This window comes from Indicator indicator, chromosome 3 (genome assembly GCF_027791375.1).
Source record: "Indicator indicator isolate 239-I01 chromosome 3, UM_Iind_1.1, whole genome shotgun sequence".
NCBI lineage: Eukaryota > Metazoa > Chordata > Aves > Piciformes > Indicatoridae > Indicator > Indicator indicator.
The window spans coordinates 33797130-33819129 of record NC_072012.1 but is presented as its reverse complement, the minus strand read 5'-3'; the positions used below and the strand labels follow the sequence as shown (position 1 = coordinate 33819129).

At 38.9% G+C, this 22000-nt stretch overlaps 1 protein-coding gene across 1 annotated transcript in view; it reads left to right on the top strand.

Moving 5' to 3' along the window:
• Positions 1–22000, top strand: part of ST7 (suppression of tumorigenicity 7) — a 145977-nt gene that overhangs the window by 95412 nt on the left and 28565 nt on the right. The window contains exon 9 of the mRNA XM_054399413.1: positions 10765–10879. Coding sequence (XP_054255388.1) covers positions 10765–10879 — 115 coding nt within the window. The remainder of the gene's footprint in view (positions 1–10764; positions 10880–22000) is intronic.

Sequence of the window (22000 nt, the reverse complement as noted above, 5' to 3'; positions counted from 1 at the left end):
GGGCAAAACCAACTCTCCTCTATAGGAACATTTTGCAAAAATGTAAGGACTGGATACAAGACAAATGAGGTATAAAGATAGCATACAAACACACACATACAAACACTAGGCCAAATCCTCAGAATTGGATTTAGATGCTTCTAGAGTTTTTTGTTGTGAGCAAGCAGGGCTGAGAATTAGCAGGTTCCTAGAGGAAATATAAAAGCAGCAAGGTAAAGTCAGCTTTGCCCATGCTTTTCTTAGGCTGACTTGGAGCTACTTCTTTCTGATGAATGTATATCCTCCATTTCTTCATAGAAGACATAAATAATATACTTAGAAGTTTTGAGAACATAAATGTGTCATTGAAGGTTTCTATGTGATTGATGAGGGAGGGGATTCATTTATTCACCCTAAATAGAATATGAAGAATATGTTGGCTAGGGACTGCTGAATTTAGCAGGAGACAGAGGGTGGAGGCCTTGTTTGTGTTTCAAAGATTGAAAACAGATTTCTCAATACATGGAACATGATGGAAATGAAGTGTTAAGAGGTTCATGACACCATCTGGGAAATATGATTGGGATGTAGCAAGTCCTTGCCACTTCGAGAAAATGAAATATTTAAGAGTGTTTAATTCCATGCATATATGAGTCCATCTTGAGTACATTATCGATGGATTAGATTGTTTTACTTGTATTTTATGTAAGAAAAGACTGAGATCCTGCTTAAAACACCTTAATGGAAAGAAAATGAGTTGTTGGTGACAAGATTTTGAATTTTTGGTTGTACACACTGCTGACAGGAAAATCATATTCATCAGTGTTATATTGAAGATATTTAAAACACAAATTTAAAAAAGCTTTTAAAAACTGAATTGAAAGGGGGGCAGGAGGGTGGTAACTTAAAAAAACAGGTTAGGAATTTCTGTTGCTTCTGTGATTGATTTTGAGGTACTATTTTGTTGATGACTTTGTTGCTTGGATGTCATTCCTTTAGTTGAGTTGAATGAATAAGAATTATGAACTTGTAATTTTCATGGAAGCATGTAATCCAATCATACATAGGTGTTGCTTTTGCTTGTATTTCTGATGATAATTATTTACTATGTTTTGCTATAGAAACCAACAGCTGTCACTGTTTGTATACATTGAGTCAACTTGTGATCTCATTTTGATTAGTGCATTGTTGGAATAGCTCCAGTGTAGTCAACAGAGTTATTTCAGTTTTATTCCTTTTTATACAGAGCATGATATGGTCTGTGAGGGAACTGGTTTTCCTTTACTGTCCCTGAGGAGAAAATCTACAGTGCTGGTTGTTTTATTTGTGGTTGTTTTATTTGCTGGTTGTGATGATTATGTTAGGAGGATTTAAACTAGTTTGTTCCAAATTATGTTGGAAAATTTCTTATGTGCAGAGGTGAAAGTCCCTAATAGTGGCTGTAGGGAATCTTCTGTATCCCTTCAAACTGAATCTATTATTGCTGACATTGTTGCAAGCTGCATAGCTCCATGCTGATGAGCAAGAGTAGCCTTTTGTACCAGCTGCTTTCTGCCTGCTCTTACCAGATTCCCTCACCATTACGATGGAAGAAAACAGAACTGCGCTTAGTTTGCGTTTTGTGTCCTTCATTGATTAAAACCAGAGGGAACGTGGAGGGTATGCAAAGGCACTCTGCACTGTACTTTGCAGGCAACTGCTTAAGTAACTGCACTACTGAATTGAGGAGCAGACTAATGTGTATGAGTCACTGGAGTATCCAGGTGAAAATACACTGTCATGAAAGTAAATTGCTAAATTAATTAGAGTTTCTTGGGATTGACCTGCAAAACTTTTGGACCGTGGAATATGTGTTTATTGAAGGACAATGTGTGTTTAGGAAAGAGAAGGGTAGCAGGCAGAAGGTGTGCTAGTGGACAAAGTGAACAGAACCTCTTGTTACTTCCAAATTCAGAGAGAAGATAAAAGAAACTTATTCTAGAATGTCTATATCTCCTGGCCCACAGCCCTGCATTCCTCTGAAGACTGCTTCGTAGACTTAACAAATACGATTCACTGTGGTTTTGCCTTGTGCCACTTGCTCTGCAGCTTTGTCTAGAAGTGAGTGAGTTTTAGGGAGACAGGAGACTCTCCAAGTCTTTCCTCAGCTCTGCAGAAGGACCAAAACACCTTTTAAGGGTCAAAAAAGTACATTTTACTTCAGCAATCAGTCATATCTGCTGAGAAATTACTCTTCAATTCACAGAAAAGCACCTAGAAGTCTGCTTCTATGTACCTAGCTGAGAACCTTGCTGAGGACAGTTCAGTTGGATGTGTTTATGTGTTCATCTCTGTGCCCACCTACAGCCTCTAAATGCATGTTTTGTGCCACAGGATATGCTAGGGTGTTACCAATACCTAAGCAGCTTCTGCTGTTGGAGTGTTGTGCGCTTATCAACAGGCTGCATGATAAGTCCTTCAAGCACTCAGGCTGCCCTGAGCATTTAAAATGGTTTAAGAGGTTGTATCACTTGAAGGCTTCAAAAGAATACTCAACTGTACTAAATGAATTTCAATGACAGGAGTAGGTTGGGTTTTTATCTTTTCATAATCAGTGGTGTTAGTGATTTTTGCTGCTGTGATGGTTCTGCAAATCTGTCATACTTTCTTGGCAAACACTGGGCTTTTGAATAAGGTTTTCTGTTCAGTATTCTCTCGAATTCTGTATTTTTGTGCATTGCTAATTCTTTATGAATGGGAATACATAGCCAGGACAGTGTTCTGCACCTTGAATTATCAAGCTGTGTGAAACAAAGAGAGTATTAATTACTAATAAAGATATTGTGATCTCTAGCAACTTTACACAACTTACGCAGCTACTGTCTCTCTCCCAGATATTCCTGTGCTTGAGGCAGGAATTAGTGACTCAGATTCTTTGGCTTGTGTTACACAGGTGGGGTTAAGCAGGCTGCTCTGACTTGAGTGGGATTCTAATTTTCCTTCAAATGTTAATAAATAGTACTTTAAATAACTGTTACAGATGTTAATAAAAGTGCTTCTTAGTTGAATGAGGCTAAGAGTTACAAGTTTTAGAACAGTACTACTCTGGTGAATGATGACATTTGTAGAGTAGGATTATTGATTGGACTTGGTGATCCCAAGGGTCTTTTCCAACCTGAATGTTTCTGTGATTCTGTGATTCAATGATTTGCCCGTCTCCACACAGAGGGGTATCTTCAGTTAATTCTTGTTCTGACACACAGGCACTGCAATAATAGCAAGCAATAAATGCTGATTTTAACATTCCCATGTGTCCACATATTCAAATGTGGTTTGTTTTGTCACAGGTTGACATGTTACAGGTAAATGGGAAGGGTGAATCAGAGGAGAGTCCTGTGTTTATCCCTTCCCTTTACTTGTGCGTGACTCAGACCCCTTTTTGTCATGACTGTGATCCTGAACAAAATGCTCAAAAACTAGAAATTTGGTGACTACTACCTAAACCAAATAGTAATGTTTCTCATATAAATTATGAGTTCCTAGTATTGTGATTCTAGTAAGATAGGATGTAGTCTTAGAATATAGTCACATAGTTGTGATAGGAGCCCTGGTAACTTGAACTCCTTTCTGTCTGCTGCCTTGCACCACTCCATGTTCAGGGGTTTTGAATTACCCTTTAATTATGCTCTTTAATCTATCTGGAATCTCCAAGCTTGTTTTTTAGCTCCTAGAAAGTTTCCTCACTCTAATTTAGTTTAAAAATCTACTTCTAAAAATATGGCAACATTTCTGCAAAAAGTACTTTGAGATGATGTAAATAAAGGAATGTTTTTGAAGAGGGCTGTGAGTAATGACTCTGTTTTCATGCTTTATGAAGCTACTAATCTTTGATGTAATGAACATAATTTATCACTGTTACTACTTTTATGCAGTGTGATTGTTTAGTAGTAAATTTTCATAACTATATACCTTAAAGAACTCAAGTCATACTCTGAAAGCTTTAGTTAAGAGAGACTATAAAGAGTGTGTATTCTGGCATATCTTCATAGAGTTTGCATATTTGGTAAGGTATTTTTCATGCTATTGACTCATTGTTAATCCTACATTGAAGAGAAGTCGTATCATCTGCAAGTATGATGGAGCACTAGGGCTAAACTTACATTTACACATTTACCAAATTAAAATTGGAATGTTGGCAAATTTTATACCTGTGTCTTCACACAGATAGCGTAAACTGCATCTGGGTCTCTTTTCTGACATTCTAAAATTCAACCATTAGATGACATGTCAAATCCCCTGAATTCCACATATGGATGAAAATACGTGAATCATGCTGCTAATAATTTCCAAGCTCCAAAACAACAGGATCTGGCAGATTTGGCTTCTTAGCTTCTATCCTCTCTGAACTGTGAAAGAGTAACTACAGAGCTGCTTCCAAATAATGATGATTTGACAATATAAATGAAATTAATGAAATGACAGAATCCTACTTTTGTTGCAATTAAGAAGAGCTTTAATTTCAGGTAGGTCCAGTGTATTTCAGATAATTTTCCAACTTTGAGAGCTATGAGAGTGTCTGTTTAAAGATACATGAATCCCACTTAAAATGAGACTGCACTGGAATGAGTTGCTCTTTACAGAGCAGGAGTTAGCCTAATTTTTAAGCATCTGACATTGCTAACAGAGCCTTTTTCTGTTCTAGTCTTTTTCTGCTGAAAATGTTTCTTCCCTTCTGTCCTAGCCAGGTGAGCTGGCAAGGAGAAAAACTTAAGCTTCTTATTACTTAACTATTTTATTAGACATCAGACAATCACCATGGCGTGACATGTCGCAAATGCCTCAAGCCCAGGGTAAACTTCATTCAGAACTTAGACATCTGAAAGTTAAGCTGTAGACAATGAAGCTGACAGAAATGGAGGTTTCTGTGTTTTTACTCAAAAATGGTTTAGAGTTTTGCTTATGTTAACAGTTCTTACAGATTACAGGTCATATACCAGAAAGCAGTTTATGCAGAGCGCTTGTGAAAATAAAAGTGTTATCCATACTGTATTCTTGATTCTTCAATGGTTGGTGAACAGTTGCACCTAGGAAATGGCAGCCTCAGTCATTTTACCACTTCAGACTGTAATAAAATGTATTTTTTAAATATATTTTACTATTTAATATTTTAAATAGCAAAAGAACAAGAGGACACAGTCTCAAGCTGTGCAGGGGGCAGTTTAGGTTTGATCTTAGAAAGAAGTTCTTCACAGAAAGAGTGATTGCCCATGGGAATGGGTTGCCCAGGGAGGTGGTGGGGTCAGCGTCCCTGGAGTTCTTTAAGAAAACACTGGATGGGGCACTTAGTGCCATGGTCTAGTTGATTAATTAGGGTTGGGTGATTGGTTGGACTTGATGATCTTGGAGGTCTTTTCCAACCTGGTTGATTCTGTGATTTTTGGTGGAGGTATCTTCAAACACCGCCATAACTTATTTACAAAATATATTTACAGGTTCTGTCATTCAGTTGTAGGTATTACACTCCACATATGAAGACAGTTAAACTATTTGAGCACAAATCTGAGAATTTCCAATACAGCGATTTAAATTGGAAATAAAGGTGCCATGATCTGCGGTTTCCCACAAGGGAACTGTTGTAGCAGCTAGTTGGGTACTTACAGCTTCCTGCTTTGTCCGGTATCTTCCCAGACCACTGTAACTGTAATTTGAACAGCTCTTGGCTCAGAGAGGGCTAAGGGTCTCTCTCCCTTGTGCCCAGTTCATGGTCTGGAGCTTTTCATTGACTAGGAGAGGGCTAAGAGGCTTTTCTCTCTTGTGTGCTCTGTCACTGGGCTGTAGCCTTTCCATGGCTGTAGCCATGGGATTCAATTCTCTTGGGACTTTTCCCCTTTCTGCCTCCAGCGCAGGGCTCTCGGAGTGTTGGTTGCCTTGGTCCAGGTGCAAGGCCCAGGTGTGGTTTGCCTTCTAGGACAAGCTCTTCATCTGCAACTCTGGCAGCATTTTGCTCTTGTTGCTTTCTCAGTGAGAACAAGGCAAATTGCTTGCCTTCTCAGCTGGTTTAAATACTGCCCAAAGACAATTAATGCCCTTTGGTAACAGAGAAAGCTGATAACTGAACCTATAGGATGGGGCATGTCCAAACATGGCCAGGAGCACACACAGTTCACAGATGTGTTACAAGGTTAGTTACACATGCTGCACGTTTACCTGGACCATCTGGACCCCAGGAAATGTCCATGTTTAAACATTCACAGGTGCTTAGCTCATTGTCTACGTTAGGGCATGTTTTGGGGTTTGTCCCTTCAGGACACAGACATCCACTGTGGGAACAGATACACTCTGGTTAAAGTTGTAACAGTTTCACTGTTTGCATTTACTTGCTCTTGTGTTTGCTTGTTTTTGTTTCTTCATCTTAAGCTGAATTCACTTTTCATATTTATGAATGTATTCATTTGAGTACATTGATCTCAAAATATTCTTGTTGGTTTGTTGAGACAATACAATTATAAGCAGCAATGAATGGCTGCGTGCACTGCCCATAAAATACGTGACCGTGCATACAACCATAATGCAAATGGAGAATAAATCTGTCAACACTAGGTTATGTATAAGATTATTTATTATCCACCTCTATATTCCCTTGAGTCCCATAGTCTAGTTGTAGGCATAAGCTGTAGCTTAAAGCTGTTTTCTACACAAACAATGTATCATTGCTAATTGATGCATGATGTTAATGTCATCACAGAATAATGGAACTGGGAGAATAATGTATGCAGCAGTTAAAGCTATGCTCCTTGACAGTGTTTCAAAAATTAGATCAAAATAAGAAAATGCTGATGACTGAAATATTCTCAGAGAAGGAAGTCCTCTTCATTAAGCTGTTCTTTGGGAGATAAAACTTGTTTCGCATCCAATAAATCAGAGTGGATTTCCTTATACCATAAAGAATTTTTTGAGATTATCACCTCTTCATTTCCATCACAAAATCATTGAACCTACACCCTGCATTATGGATTTGGTGAGTCTGGATATATGGCCCCTCCGGGGCTAATGATAAGATATCTGGTTGTGTCAGACTTATTTTCAGAATTTTTCTGCAAATGTATACTCCCAAAATATTATTTCTCTAAAAAATTTAAAATTATTATTTATCTGGGAAAGCTACCATTTCTGTACATTGCCAGTCTACCTAGTGAATCTTTCAGTGAAAAGCAATTCCACTTTCTACACATGTATCATTTTCCCCTCAAAATATGCAAAGCATTTCACAGAGTCACAGAATCACAGAATGTTAAGGGCTGGAAGGGACCTCAAAAGATGCTCCAGTCCAAGCTCCCTTCCAGAGTGGGATCACATATACCAGATCACACAGGAACATGTCTGGGTGGGTTTTGAGTATCTCCAAAGAGGGAGACTCCACAACCTCCCTGGGCAGCCTGTTCCAGTGTTCCATCACTCTCACAGTGAAAAAATGTTTCCTTATGTTTCCATGGAACTTCTTATGCCTCAGCTTCCACCTTTGTCCTGTCATTGGGCATCACTGAGAAGACCCTGACTCCATCTTCTTGGCACTAGTACAGCCTATGGGCTAACTTAGCCTCAGGTCTGAATTTTACCAGTAGAAAGTATTCTGACCAATACAAGTTCAAGGTAGAACCCTTATGAGCATAGGTTGGTATGATTATGTTCAATAGCTATTTGAACATCCTTACAGTGCGAGGAGGGAATGTGTTCATAGCCATACGGTGTCCATTTTCACAAGGTATGAAAATAAGCTTTTGCTCAGTGGAGCACAGCTCTTTCATACCAGCTTAGAAACCAACTGAGTGGAATTTCACAATGAAACTTTTAACCTTAACTCTAGTGTTTACATAAAAAGCTGTAACCACTCTGGTGAGAAATCTCGAGGACTGAATTTGATGACTGTCTCTTGAGGCATGGAGAAATACAATAACAAAGCCTTCATTTTTCTAAGTGCAGTACTTGCCACTCGAATGAAAGCATTTGTTCAGTTACTGTAGAGATGTAAAGAAAATTAAAATTGATGAGCCAAATGATTTGGCAAACATTTGTCTCTCTAAGCTTCACAGAAAATACAGCTTTGGGTGCAAAAGGAGGCCTGTGCCTCTTAAACTAGAGCCTAGATTAGAGCTTCATCCTGTATGTGTCTGAGGAACTCGAGAGTGTGGTCTTCATCTTGTGGTCTTGCCTGTCTTTACATCTCTGTGTGGAGCATGCGCCAGGTTCCCTGCTGATGCGCTAGGAATGATGGTTGGGTCTGTGTTGCTCCTCAGCATGACACAGAGTGTTTGGGCTGGCCTGGCCCTCCCGAAGGCCTGTGTTGCAAACTTCATGGCAGTTTTCTAATTCAGCAAGCATTTGCTTTCACTATGAGGCCTAAAGATAACCTGTCATAATACTCTTCTATCTAAGTGGCCTAACTTTCTGGAATGTTTCTCAAAATGCAGATTTTTACTTAGAGGTGTTTTATTTTTGTAGCTGCAGTATCAACTGAGTTCATTATAGCAGGGTTGAACTTCTTAACGTTCGACCTTTCTCAGATGAAACCTTTATTAACACTTGTCACTTCAGGGGCCTAGCAGTCCAGACAGGGATCTTTATTCTGCTGCTGTCTTAAACAGGGTTTATCACTCTGGCAGAACCCAATTAAAATAGAAAAAACTAATCAATGACTGATGTCAGTGAGAAACAGAACCAGAATAAGATTCTTTTCTGGCTACAGTATGTCTATGACTAGCTGCAAGTCTTCCTTTTCTTCACTGATGGAAGGAATGTTATTCTGCCATCCATTATTCATTGTCAATGAGCAGGGATAATCTTTCTTAATCCCTTAGAGGGGTTTCTTTGCAATATGTTCATTCTGAACTTTAAACCACTACTTACATAGGGCCGGATTCTGTCATGGTTTTTCCTGCCAAATAGTAGCTTCCTCTGTAAAAATGCAATATTAAGGACGAGAATGAAGAGAAGTAGGCTTTGTGCTGCATCCTAAGTGGGTGAATCCAACTATATGATTTTTCACCTGCAGTTATTTTTCTTCATGAGTGATGACTTAGTTTTTTTTATTTTATTGCCAAACCCTTCCACTTACCTAGATGAGCACCAAGGCCTGTGGTACAGTTGTTGGAAAACTGGAGAAGGAGAAAAGCATGCAAACTATACAGTGTTGTTTGTGTGTTTTTTTCATAGGTTCAGTTCCTACCATTGAAACTAGGAGCTTTATAACCATTCCCTTGCCACTAGCATAAAAACATTCAGTGACCTCTTTCAGCTGTTGTCTCAGTGATCAGGATTCTCAACTTTTATACAATTGCTGTCCTTACCTTTTGTATTTTAATAATTCTCAAACTGCAGCAAAGTCACTGTTGTCCAAATAGCCAAATTTAGACAGACTATCCCTTAAGGTCCAAACAGTTCTTGTATTTGCTTATGACAGGCATTAACACAAGGAAGAAAATTCTTTGTGCTTTGCATCCCTGTTTACCCATTAAGATCTCTTCCTTAACAGAGTGAAGAAGCTCCAGTGCATTACCTCTTTCTCATTTTCTAAAGTTCTTGGTCAATTTCCACCCCTTTTGTTTCAGCTCTGCTTTGTTTTGTTTTTTTTTTTTTGTTACCCGTTTGTGAGATTAAGATTTGCTGGTTCTCATCAATTTCTCTATTTAAATCTTCAAATGTAGGTTTAGTAAGTGACAGAGTTTTCAGGTCCAACTTAATATTTTCAAATTGAGCAAGGCTGACCTTGAATAATTTTCTTTACTTACCTTGTTATAGTATTTCTGTCATAAACCATCTCAGAGAGATTGTAAATGATAGTGTTCCCCTGTAGCTATCCCAGTTCTACACTGTCTAGGACCATTTTTGCTGATTTACATCATGTAGGCAGTTAAGGTATAACAGCCATAAATATAACAAAAGTGAACAAGAATCTTTTAGCAATTCAGTTCTTTAAAGAATCACTCTGACAATAAAAAATAATATTTAATCAATTCTGCAGTTAAAAAACAGATACCTCTAATGATTGTGGCTTCAAAAAGGAGATGCAATAGAATATCAACTTCAGTCATTTGAATTTATGCAGACAGAGGATGTCTAAGGACAAATCAGTTCATAAAGGCACTTACGTGTGAAAGGATTATTTTAACTACACATTTCAGTCTGTCATACAAGATGGATTCTTTAGTTAGAATGTTAGATTTGTATAAAACTTCGCCTTTTTTGTTGTTGCTGCCTTTTCTTCTTTTCTTTTTCTTTTTTTTAACATTGGCCACAATTGCAATTCTGTTCTAAAGGATCCATAATTACAAATCCTATTATCACATACTTGATTATATGCTTTCACATGTGTAAGCTTCTCTCATTTGAGTTTATTCTGATTTCTTTCAACGTATTTTCTGTTACTTACACTAATTATACCAGAGAGGTGATGGATTACTTACTACTGATATACAGGAGCTCCATTGTTTATGGTTATTTTCTAGTACAGTAAGATAAATCTCCTTCACTTTGAAAAAGCCTGTTAATTGCAGAATAGTTAAGTATTCAGGCAGCTGTGTTCTTGGATTTGTCTAATTACATCCTATGCAAAGCAAGTCTTGTCAAGAAACCTGACTCCTTGCCCATTAAGAGCTCAGACATTTCTGAGATAATAGTCAACTCTGGGAAAGAGCCAAGAACAAAGGGAACTGAGGGATTTTAACTTGTGTTGGTTATTTCAGTGTATTTTGAACAAGAAACCTTTCTCCATGTTAATAATCTAACCCTTTCATGTGTTTTTTATTTTAGTTGATGAAGGAGTTTCCTCTGCTCAGCATGTTCAACATCCATGAAAACCTACTAGAGGCTTTGTTGGAACTGCAAGCATATGCAGATGTGCAGGCAGTCTTAGCAAAGTACGATGGTAAGTTCATATATATTTGTATTTTCTCTATATGATATACACAGAAGCAGTGTTTCTAAGTCAAATTCTTAAAATTTAGGAAATACTGTACCTAAGGAGGTTGGCACAAGCTTCATAGATTGCTTATGCAGTACAAAGATTAAATATGGTGCATTTTTTCTTCCAACCTATGCTTGATTCATTGCACAGGGTAGTGAAGCTCACTTACTAGCAGCTCTTCACTGCTTCCTTTGCTTTCTGTTGGTGACTATTTAGGTTTTGTAGGGTTTTTATTGCATGCATTCAAATCTTGTCTGAAGAAAGGATTATCAGTCCACAGTTCACTTGTGGACTTTTCTATGAATGTTGACTTGGTAGCATACAAGTGTTTTACAGGCATTAATTGGTATAACTTATGACAATCTAGTGAGTATCAGACTTCATGCCTTATGGGGAAAACTTGTAAAGCTCAGAAGACTGGGTGAACTTTCCACAGTAAGTTTCAGTCTTTTTCAGTGAGCGTTAGTTTGTGCAGCATTACAGCACTTCTTTTGTTCAAGCCACGGCTCCTGCTGCCTTCAGCTTTAGCCGTATGAACTTAAATTCAAGACACCAGGGTCTCAAAAAGAGAAAGGACAGAATAAGAAACACCAACTGGCATACTTTTAGTTTAACTTAAATGATTTTCCTTGTATTATGTAGAAATAGAAACAGAAATCAAAATGCAATCCAATTCCCTTGAGCAGTGTTCATCAACCTGCACAGTGCCATTCTTCATCTCTTCAACTAGTGTCTGGTTTACTCATTGTCCACATTCCAGGCTCTGTAACAAGTGAATCAAGAACCTTGCAGCTTTCAGAGTCCTCATTCATCCTTAGGAAAGTCTCATTCTGTGCACTGGAGTACAGCAAGAGAGTTTATGAAAGGAATACTCTAATTGTGTAACTGAAAATGAGATCATAACAGACATGAATCACATAGCTGGATTAAGTAAAACCACTAGCCTTAATTTGGCTATTTCTTAAACTCTTTCTCCAGGTTGATCTTGTAGCCTTTAAAATGTTCTTCATTACTGTCTTACAGCCTTACCTGTGTTCTTTGAAGAGCAGTTTTAAGGCTTGTAATTTCTAAAGTTACTCCTGTATAAATGGCTACCAGTATGTGCTCTGGAGCCTGTATCCACAGTGCTTTAGCTACTCTTTCTCTTTGATTCTTTGAAGGAATTATCTTTTCCAGCCTTCCTTTAGTTCATCTCCTGTCTGTTTATCTCCTGATTTGTCTTCTATTTCTCCTCTGCATGGTCAGTTTCATCTTTCTTTTGCTCCCAGTTCCTACCAGAGGCTCCTTGTTCAGCCAATACTGCACATTCTAAGTTCTGTTCTTCTGCCTTTCCTACCTACCTATCCCAATCTTCTCTTCAGGGCAGTGATGGTCACAAGCATTTCCCTACCCACTTTCCAGCTTCTGCCTTACCAAACATCTTTTCCACCTATCCTTTTCTCTGTGGCTTCTGCCCCCCCTTCATTTGCCAGTTCTCTGCTGCATTTTCCCAGTGCCAAAAAGCAGACAGTAATTGCTCACACAGACAGAGGTGTCTCACTGTCAGCTGCAATAATTTGCCCCATATCATCACATGGAACAGTGGCAAAAAGATGATGCAAGATGATTCTTTGATGAGCCAAGAATCTTTGGAGGGTATAAACAAAAAATTGCAGAATCTGCCACTGAATATGTGCTAACTGCTTTCTTGTAACATCTTGTAATTTAAGAAATTAAGATATATTTTAATGAGACTAGCAATAGACCATTGGCTTGATACTAACATGATCATCCTGCCCAATTCCAGATTCTTTCAGTAGTCTGTCACACACTGAGGTGAATAAGCTGCTGATTACATGCAACATTATTGGTAGTCATGGATACTAGTTCAGCCTGGAATGTTTTCAACTCTTTCTGGAGTCAAATAATTGTAAGTGGAGAACCAAACTTCACCTAGGCCTTTGAGTACTGCTGTCCAGTAGCAATAATGACCTGGGGAGAGATCTTGGTTGTGTTTAGTCTGGTTGAAGAAATCTGCAGTTGAAGTGGTAACATTGCAGTCTTTCTTGTAGCTTCTTGTATTTCAGTAATTTTTGTGACAGAAGTAGATCTCCATGGACTTTGTTTTGGCACATTGAAAAGACAGTAAATAGAATGCCCATTTTCATGCTCCAGGCATCAGAGGATGTTGGCACCTTCTCATCTTTAATGTATTACATATTTGTCCTGGGAGATAGCAGAATTGTGACAGAACAGGGTAGTAAGCCATGCCTTCTCGAATCTCAGTCTAAACTCTTGTGCCAGCTCTACTTTTGCATAGTAAAGCACTGATCCATAGTTTAAAACAATACCATGCTGGCACTTTGTCTCATGGAAGTAGATAAAACCTGAAGGTGCATTTTGTTTTTTTGAAAGCGTCTGATAGAGTCAAAACTGACACTGTAAATGTAATAAATAAGGCTTTTCAAAATAAAAACACTTCTTTTTCTGTTTGAACCTGTGCTGTTTCAAGTTATGCTTTGACATATAAACAAAGGTGCATGTCTACACTCAGTATGCACAAGGACTCAGCAAACACAGGCTTAACCAGTATAAACCTTAACAGTTCATGAGTCTCAGAAGGCCCATCTCAGGGAGTCTCAGCTCATTTTAGAACTCATCAGCTTCATGTGTTGTAAGATTTATTGGAATATAAAACAATGAACTCATTTAGACCCTCCAATCTGCAGTTTCTGTTAGTCCCACTCCACTGCCTTTTTTTGACAAAGACCAAACTTGATTTATTGTATTTTGATAACATTTGAACAAATTATTTCCTTGAGCAGTTTGCCTCTGCCCTGGACTAAAAAGTTAGATTACACTATGCAAAACCTCAGCCTGTGCAAGCAGACACACTGCTTTACTAAAAGCCATGTGTTAAATTGTGTTTATGTTATGTACCTGGCAACACAGCTGATGTCCATACTCATTATTCATGGAAAAAGGGCCTCATTAGTGGGTCAGCATGCACTGTTGCTGAGCTACATCGTTATGGTTTCAGAGTTCAGTGTCTGTCAATAGAGTGCAGATGACCTAAATACTGTTGAATTCCAAAAAGATTTTTGGCTCTGATTTAACACATATCAGTGTTATTTACAGGAGAAATAGTTGTGACTGCTAAAAAGACTGTTCTTGATGGAATAAGCTTCTGGTATTTATAGTAGATAATGTTTCTCTGCTCCTCTTTCTTTGCTTTTTTCCAGTGGAGTAGGTCTGCTTGTTGTGATGCTTAGAGCAAACATTTATTAGCTTCCTTGGGCAGCCAGTTGCTTTGATGGTTATTATCTAGTAACCTGAGCACTGTGTGAAAACTCAGACCTTTCTGGCAATTGAAAAGTTGGATTTAAAAAGAATGGATGCCCATATATTTAGTCATAGAGATGCAACAGATCCTCCCTAAACATGTTCTTGCTTTCCTTTTCTAAAATGACAGTGGCTGCCAGTGAGACTATAACCCTGCTGGCTGGCAAGGGGAACACCTTATACAAATTCACCTTCCCCTTACCCCTTTCCAAAGAAGGAGAAATACCATGTCCCCACAAAGACAAGAATCCCAAATTCAGACTTGAGAAGATAATTTAGACCAAAAGATACGTAGGAAGAAAGTGGGTTTGAAATACTAAAGATCTTTTTTCTGCTCTAGGCTATGACAAAATAATGGCTTACTTTGAGGAATTCTATTTAAATTAGTGTCACATCAAAATGCAGGCCTTTGAAGAGACACTTTAGAAACAGTCTTCTTTCACTTGGAACACTTAGTTCCAAGTTCCACTAAGTTCACAGTTTAGTGACATCCAAACAGTTAATGTGGAGACATTAGTTCTCTAAAACGTAGTTTACTTGGGGCTACTCTCCTTGCTCCAGACCCTTTCTGTCTAATTTCTGCTTGTCCTTACAGACTTATGAAATGGGTAAATTCTATTTACATTGGACTTGAAGACATTCCTTTTGTAGAGAGTTGCAAGTTGGTGAACCAGTTGCATGGAATCTTTAGTTATATTAGCTGTGGCGTTCAGAGTTTTTGTGTGTGCATATATATATATTTCAGACCACAGCATCACTCCATCACTTTCATTACTTGCCATGTTTGTGTTTGGTATTTTTGACATGTTCTACCTGGTGGTGCTAACTGGGTAGATGTTCTAGTGCAAGTCTTCTGACTTGAAGATGTAGCAAGTGGCAGTACAGAAGCAACCATTACCTCATACACACTATTTCATAATCTTTTTATTTCTTTGAAGAGAAAGAGAAAGTTCCTCTTAGTTAAGGTCATACCAAAGCCTAATCTACCTTCTCACCTCTGCTCAGGAAGATCGTGGAACAGATGCTCCTAGAAGCAATGCTAAAACAAATGGAGGACAGGGAGGTGATTCAACACAGCCAGCATGGCTTCACCAAGGGCAAGTCCTCACCAACCTAGTGGCTTTCTACAGTGTGGAGTGACTACATCAGTGGACAAGGGAAGACTAACAAATGTCATCTATCTTGACTTCTGTAAAGCTTTTGACACAGTCCCCCACATCTTTTTCTTTAAACTGGAGAGATATGGATAAGGAATTGATTGGATGGTTGGATCCAAAGGGTAGTGTCAGCTCTATGTCCAGATGGAGATGGGTGCCCAGTGGTATCTCTCAGGGCTCCATACTGGGACTGGTGCTGTTCAATGTCTTCATCAGTAATATAAACAGGGATATTGAGTGCACCCTCAGCAAGTTTGCTGATGATACCAAGCTGAGTGGTGAGACTGATAAGACTGAGGGACAGGATGCCATCCAGAGTGACCTACACAGGCTGGAGAAATGGGCTCAGGTGAACCTGATGAAGTTCAATAAGGCGAAGTGCAAGGTCCTGCACCTAGTTTGAGGCAATCATCAATATCAATACAGGCTGAGGGATGATGAGATCAAGACCAGCCCTGCAGAAAAGGACTTGGGGGTACTGGTGGACAAGAAGCTGGACATAAGCCAGCAATGGGCACTTGCAGTTCAGAAGGCAAACTGTATCCTGGGCTGCATCAAAAGAAGTGTGGCCAGCAGATCTCTGGTGAGACCTCACCTGGGGTACTGTGTCCAGCTCTGGGGTCCTCAACACAGGAAGGCCATGGACCTGATGGAGCAGGTACAAAGGAGGGCCAAGAATATGATCTGAGGGCTGGAGCACCTCTCATGTAAAAACAGGCTGAGAAAGTTTGGGTTGTTCAGCCTGGAGAAGAGAAGGTTCTGACGAGACTTTATAGAGGCCTTCTAGTACATGAAGGGGACTGGCAAGAAGCTGGGGAGGTTTGCAAGGCCATGTACTACTGGGACAAGGGGAAATGGATTTAAACTGGGCAGGGTAGATTTAGGTTAGACTTTGGGAGAAAGTTCTTCACAATGAGGGAAATGAAATACTGGAACATGTTTCCCAGAGATGTGGTGGAGGCCCCACCCCTGGCAATATGCAAGGTCAAACTTGATGGGGCCCTGAGCAACCTGATCTAGTTAAAAATGTCTCTGATCACTGCAGTGGGGGTTGGGCAAGGTAACCTTTGAGGGTCCTTTCCAACCCAATGCACACTACGATTTTATGATTTTTCCAAGAGATACAAATTAGGTAAGACCTCCACTTTGTAACAGCAGTATCAAGAGAGTAATTTGTCTTTTTTTTTTTTTTAACAGTACGTCTTACTCAGCTTCTGTTTCTAAGAACTAGTTTCTTTCCTCCATGTCGAAATCACTTACCACTTCAGCTAGGTCTGTGTGTCTGTTCGTACCATCCGGTCCCTTTTCTAACCATATGATTTGGTGGGGTTTTTGTTTCTTGTGCAAAAGCACAGAAAGTCTAATTATGCTAATCTTGTTTTTTTCCAATTTTGTACAGGATAAGTGATTCCTTCCCCTCTGTATGCATTTGGGATTGAACTTGGTCAAATCTAAAGGGCTGACATCTGCCTAGTTGCATGTGAAATGTTTACAACCAGCAGTGACCTTCAAAATCTTTCCATTACTGAAAGTTTAGGTTTTGGTTGTGGTCATGGCAAAATAAACACTTTTTGTTTGCACTGAAATATTTTTCCCATCCTATCAGGGGACTGAAATTCAGCCCCTCACGTATATAGTGGCTCTGTGTTTGTGTTTGAGTGGGGTGTTCCCCACCACTAAGGAAGAGTGTCAGAAGTACAACAACTCAGGATTGCTTTATTTTGCAAGCACAAAGTAAGCGTTAGGTCATTGTGTTCATAGTTTTGCTCCCTCCAGCATGTTTTGTACCACGTTTTGTGGAAAAATACAGTGACTATTCTCATGGGAGATAATACTACAGGATATTAGATCTTTCTGACAAAGTGTCTTTCCCCTGATATTCAGTTCATACTTTCTTTTATTGAATTCCATCCCCTTACTCTTGCTTTTAACCATTTGTATCAGCTTAATTCACTTTCCTCCTTAGTGTTTGTGCCTTTATAGATGACTACGTCTCTCTTCTGTCATCAGGGATCCAGCCTGCACATATTTATTTGCTATAGCACTTTCAATCTTTTCTATAAACAGTTCTTCCTACCACCTGTGCAAGAGCTGACAATCTAGCCTGCGGGTGCAGGGAACTGGGGGAGTTCTGTGCTGACAGGGCAAGTTTTGGCAAGACAGGCTAAGGGAGAGAAAATCAGAGCTGAAGTTCAGCCCAAGTCATAGCAGAATATACATCCTGTATTCCACCATTTTTTTTGTTTTACCTCTTTGCATAACTTCCAGTTTGTCAGCATAATTTCAGTTACATATTTGGAAATACATGAATGATTCTAGCAGCTTAATGTAGTCTTTTCCAGTGCTATATGTAGTTTTACTGTGCAAATTACGGCCCTAGATCTACAGCATATTTCAGCATTTAAGTCCTATTAATACTGATAGGACTATTTACCTCTCTGAAGTTAAGCCCATAGAAATCTGTGTTGTTGACTTGGCAATAGCATACACTTTGGTGTCAGAATAGGGAGGGAAACACTATAATGCTGCCTGAGAAGGAAAGGGTTAAGTACAAGTTATACAGGTGACTTTTGCAGTAAAATTTATGGAGAAAACCACTTGATTTGTTTTACATCTTCCTAATCAGAAAAGTTTATTCGTTATTTTGCCTAACATAAAATATAGTTGGTTTTTACAAAGTCAATGCATATTTCAGATTGGATGAAGCCTTGAGCAGATGAGTCTAGTTGAGAGGTGTCCTTGCCCATGGTGGGAAGGTTAGAGCAGATGATCTCTAAGATCCCTCCCAACCTAAGGCGTTCCACGATTCTGTGATTAGTGACTTAGATTTTGCATTTATTAATGACTAAAGCAACTGCAGCATGTCTGCCTCTTCACATTTAGGACAGTGTGTCGGTGTAAGCTGAAATTCCCCCCCCACCGACAATAACCAGGCTAGCTCAGTCTGGAAGCAAATGAAAGCTGTATTTACAAGCAGAATCTATAATCTATGATGAAATGCAATGAATATGTACAAATATACAAAATTTACAACATTTACAAGTATATACAATCAACAGAAAAGTACAACCAAGCTCCCTTTGCTTCCCCCCAAAGGGGACATTTCCCAAGGGGCTTCCCCCCCAGATCCCCCTGGCAGAAAGCAGTGTTAGCAGGAGCAGAGGGATTGTTAGCTTGGCTCGCCAAGGTCAGTACGTGTTATCGTCAGCCAGAAGAGAAGAAGAAACAGCAGCCAGACAGCCCAGCAAGTTGCCCCGACTGCAGACTGCAGACTTTGTTTTGAGTAATAGTTCTTAAACATTTTTATTTATCCAATGGAAGTGTTTAGAACAATAATTATTTTGCTTTCTTACACCCAGTAGTGACTTATTTACACTCTTTAGCTTTCTCTGCTTCAACTTTGCAAAGAAAAATTAAAAAGACAGTTTCAAACCATCACACTTGGATAGGGGATGTTACACCAGTCCACATCTAATGTCATTATTGCTATTGTATGAGAACAATAGATTTCATGGCCTATTGAAGTGAGGGCATATTCTGGTTATCTTGAATTAGAGCAGCAATGACATTATGGTTGCAAATTTCTGTCTGTAGTATTTTTCCAATAGTTCACAAGCAACCATCTAAGAAGCAAATGACCAGTAAGAATTCAGTTTCCCAACACTCCTCATAGCTGATTGAAAGAAAATGCTCATAAATTAAGTCTAGGCCATGTTGTGTTCTGTTTAAAGACACAAGCAGTAAGGAAGAAGGAGGGCCTTTTTTTGATTGATACATCAGTTCCTATTAGGAAAAAATGTCCTGATGGTTTTGACAACAGAATAGCAGTCACATCTTTCAGCACATTGTGAGAACTCCACAAGTAATCGCAGGAGAGTGGGAAACAGTACAAGTGAAGATGCTTTGCCAGATGGCTCACAGAGCTGAACACAGTCATTTATGAAAAAATTCACTTTGGTTCCTGATAGAGGACGTGTCTCTTAGGACTAGTTTAGATTTGAGTCCTTTGCTAAATTCAAGATTTAATCTGACGCAATTGTTTTCTGCTTTTCTGCATTTTAAAGTATTTTAAAGTATTGTAGTAATCTGATTAGAATATAGCAGAACCAAATACGGTCTAATATGGAGCAAACAAAAGGCAGAACACTTTTGGAAGGAAGCTGGCATGGACATTCTGAGGGCTATCTCCACAGCAACATAAACATGAACATTTGTATGCATTTCTTCTGTCGCAAGGGGACTGTAGGTATTAACCTCAAATACTTGCTGCTTGCTCATTAGGAGCATAATACTGGAAGAGGCCTCCCTGGTTGAGTAAGGTCCCCTGCTGCTGCATTCACCACATAATATTATCCCTTACATGAGCTGAGCAAGTTCCATCCTTAGCTGTTATTTTGTTTGCCTCACTATTCTACCTGGAAATCTACCTCAAAAATCCCCTTCTCAGAAACCTTTTGATTTCCAGACTAAATTTAATTCTGAACTGTTTATTCTTGAGCCAACATTATTCTTCACCTAAGCAGTTGTTCTCCTTTTCTGGTGTACCTTGTGGATACACATAAGAAACAATACTATCTTCTCTCAGACTTTATTTCATTTGGATTGTTGCAAAAATAAGCCAGTCTTTCTGTTTACTTTCGTTGCTCTTCACTGTGAGTGATCATATTTGAACAAAACATTCCTTTAGAAATCCCATTTCTGCAGGAATGACTCACGTAGCGTACCTGAGCCTTACTTCACCACATTCCCTTCCTTCCAGGTTCCAGCAGCTCATTGTAGATCATCCTGCAATTTATATGTGCAGATGTTTCCAACTCATGAGTGTTTACTGCCTACCTAAGATGATACTGTTTTGTGATATATTGTTTTGTTTTACTATGTTTAAATCTCGATCTAGCTCAGTTCCTAGTGTATGGTAACCTTTAGCCAAGAATCGCAATAATCATCACACCTTGGTCCATGCAACTTCTATCGAACATTCTCCATTCAACGATCTGATGCAGAAACTAGCCTTTATACATGTGGTTAAGGTTTTTGTGTGTTGAGTGATCTCGTTGTTCAACTTAACTGGAACATGTCCAGAGAAGGGCCATGTGGATGATCAGAGGGCTAGAGCACCTCTCCTATGAGAACAGGCTGAGACAGCCTGGGGCTGTTCAGTTTGGAGAAGAGAAGGCTCCGAGGACACCTTATTGTGCCCTTCCAATATCTGAAAGGGGCCTACATGAAAGCTGGTGAGAGACTTTTTAGGGTGTTGGGTAGTGATAGGACTAGGGGGAATGGATCCAAGCTAGGGGAGGGGAGATTTAGATATGACAACGTATCGTTGGTTTTCTTGGTTGGTTGTTGTTTTTCTAACTTTTCTTTTCATCTAACTTTCACTCTATGTATGATTTAATGAATAAGGTTGTGTTCTGAAAAAAAAGGTAATTTCTGTTTGCTGGAAATAACATTTAACACCCTAATACTATGAGAGAGCTGGTATTAACAGGTTTATTGAAAGAGTTTATAAATATTTTCTCCTCCAGTCATTGAAGATGCACTCATGTCTGTGCCCATAGCTAGCTTCCATTTGTGGAGTAATTACTGTATCTATCACCCAAACTGTTTTGCATGCTGTTGATTTTAATTACTCTAGTCACTAGAATTTACATATCAGAGAAACTGTAGCTGGAATATATTACGGGGGAGCCTTCAGCAAGATCTTTAATCTCGAAGCACAAGTGCATAAGAAGACAATAGAGGGGATTAACAGGTGGCATTTTCAAAGTGCCTCAGTCATTATGTCAACATTTTCTGTCTGGTAGATCAGTATTCTGCTTGGTTTCTTGTTTGTTAATAATTGAAGGGTGGTGACTGCTGAGCTATGACTTGTTTGTCCTCTTTAACTCCTCTTTGGATTCTTAGGATTCAGTAAATCATTAATTTCTCTTAACCCTGAAGTTACCAAGCTAACTTAATCTTTCTAATCAATTGTAACAACAAAGTGAAAGGTAGATAGTTATGTAGAAATGAGTCAGATTAGCTGCTCTTCACTTTTATAGTGGGCCTACTCCAATGCCTTGTTTTTACTACGCCGTGCGTTTGCTGTTTACTATATGAAGCTACAGTATTACAATGTGCAGAGGTGTTTGCAGAATCCAACATTTTGGGGGGATGTTCTTTTCCATTTTTATTTTTTTCATTTAGCTGTAATTTGCTGGAATATGTTAGTCACTACATAGTATGTGTCTGCTGGGTAGATTGACTAGTATGGAAGTAAATTATGCTTTGTAACAGCGGGAGCAAATCTGTAACTCCAGTCTGTTAAGCAGCATTCCTCTCTACCTGATGGCTGTTTTGTGTCAAATTACTGGTAAAGTACAGGTAAATATTAAGTTTATCTAATGGATTAAGTCAGGTTAATGGCTCCCATGTGCTCTGCATAAAATGGCCAGAAACTCTCTGGTGAATATTTTGGTTCAAGATTTCCTTAAGAGGCAAAACACCTTGTTTTACTGTTGATCTTTATCTACAATAAATACAACAGTTGTTTGCTTGCAAGTCAAATCTATTTTTACTTCAATAGATGTCTTAGCTTGTATAGCTGCCACATATTCATATT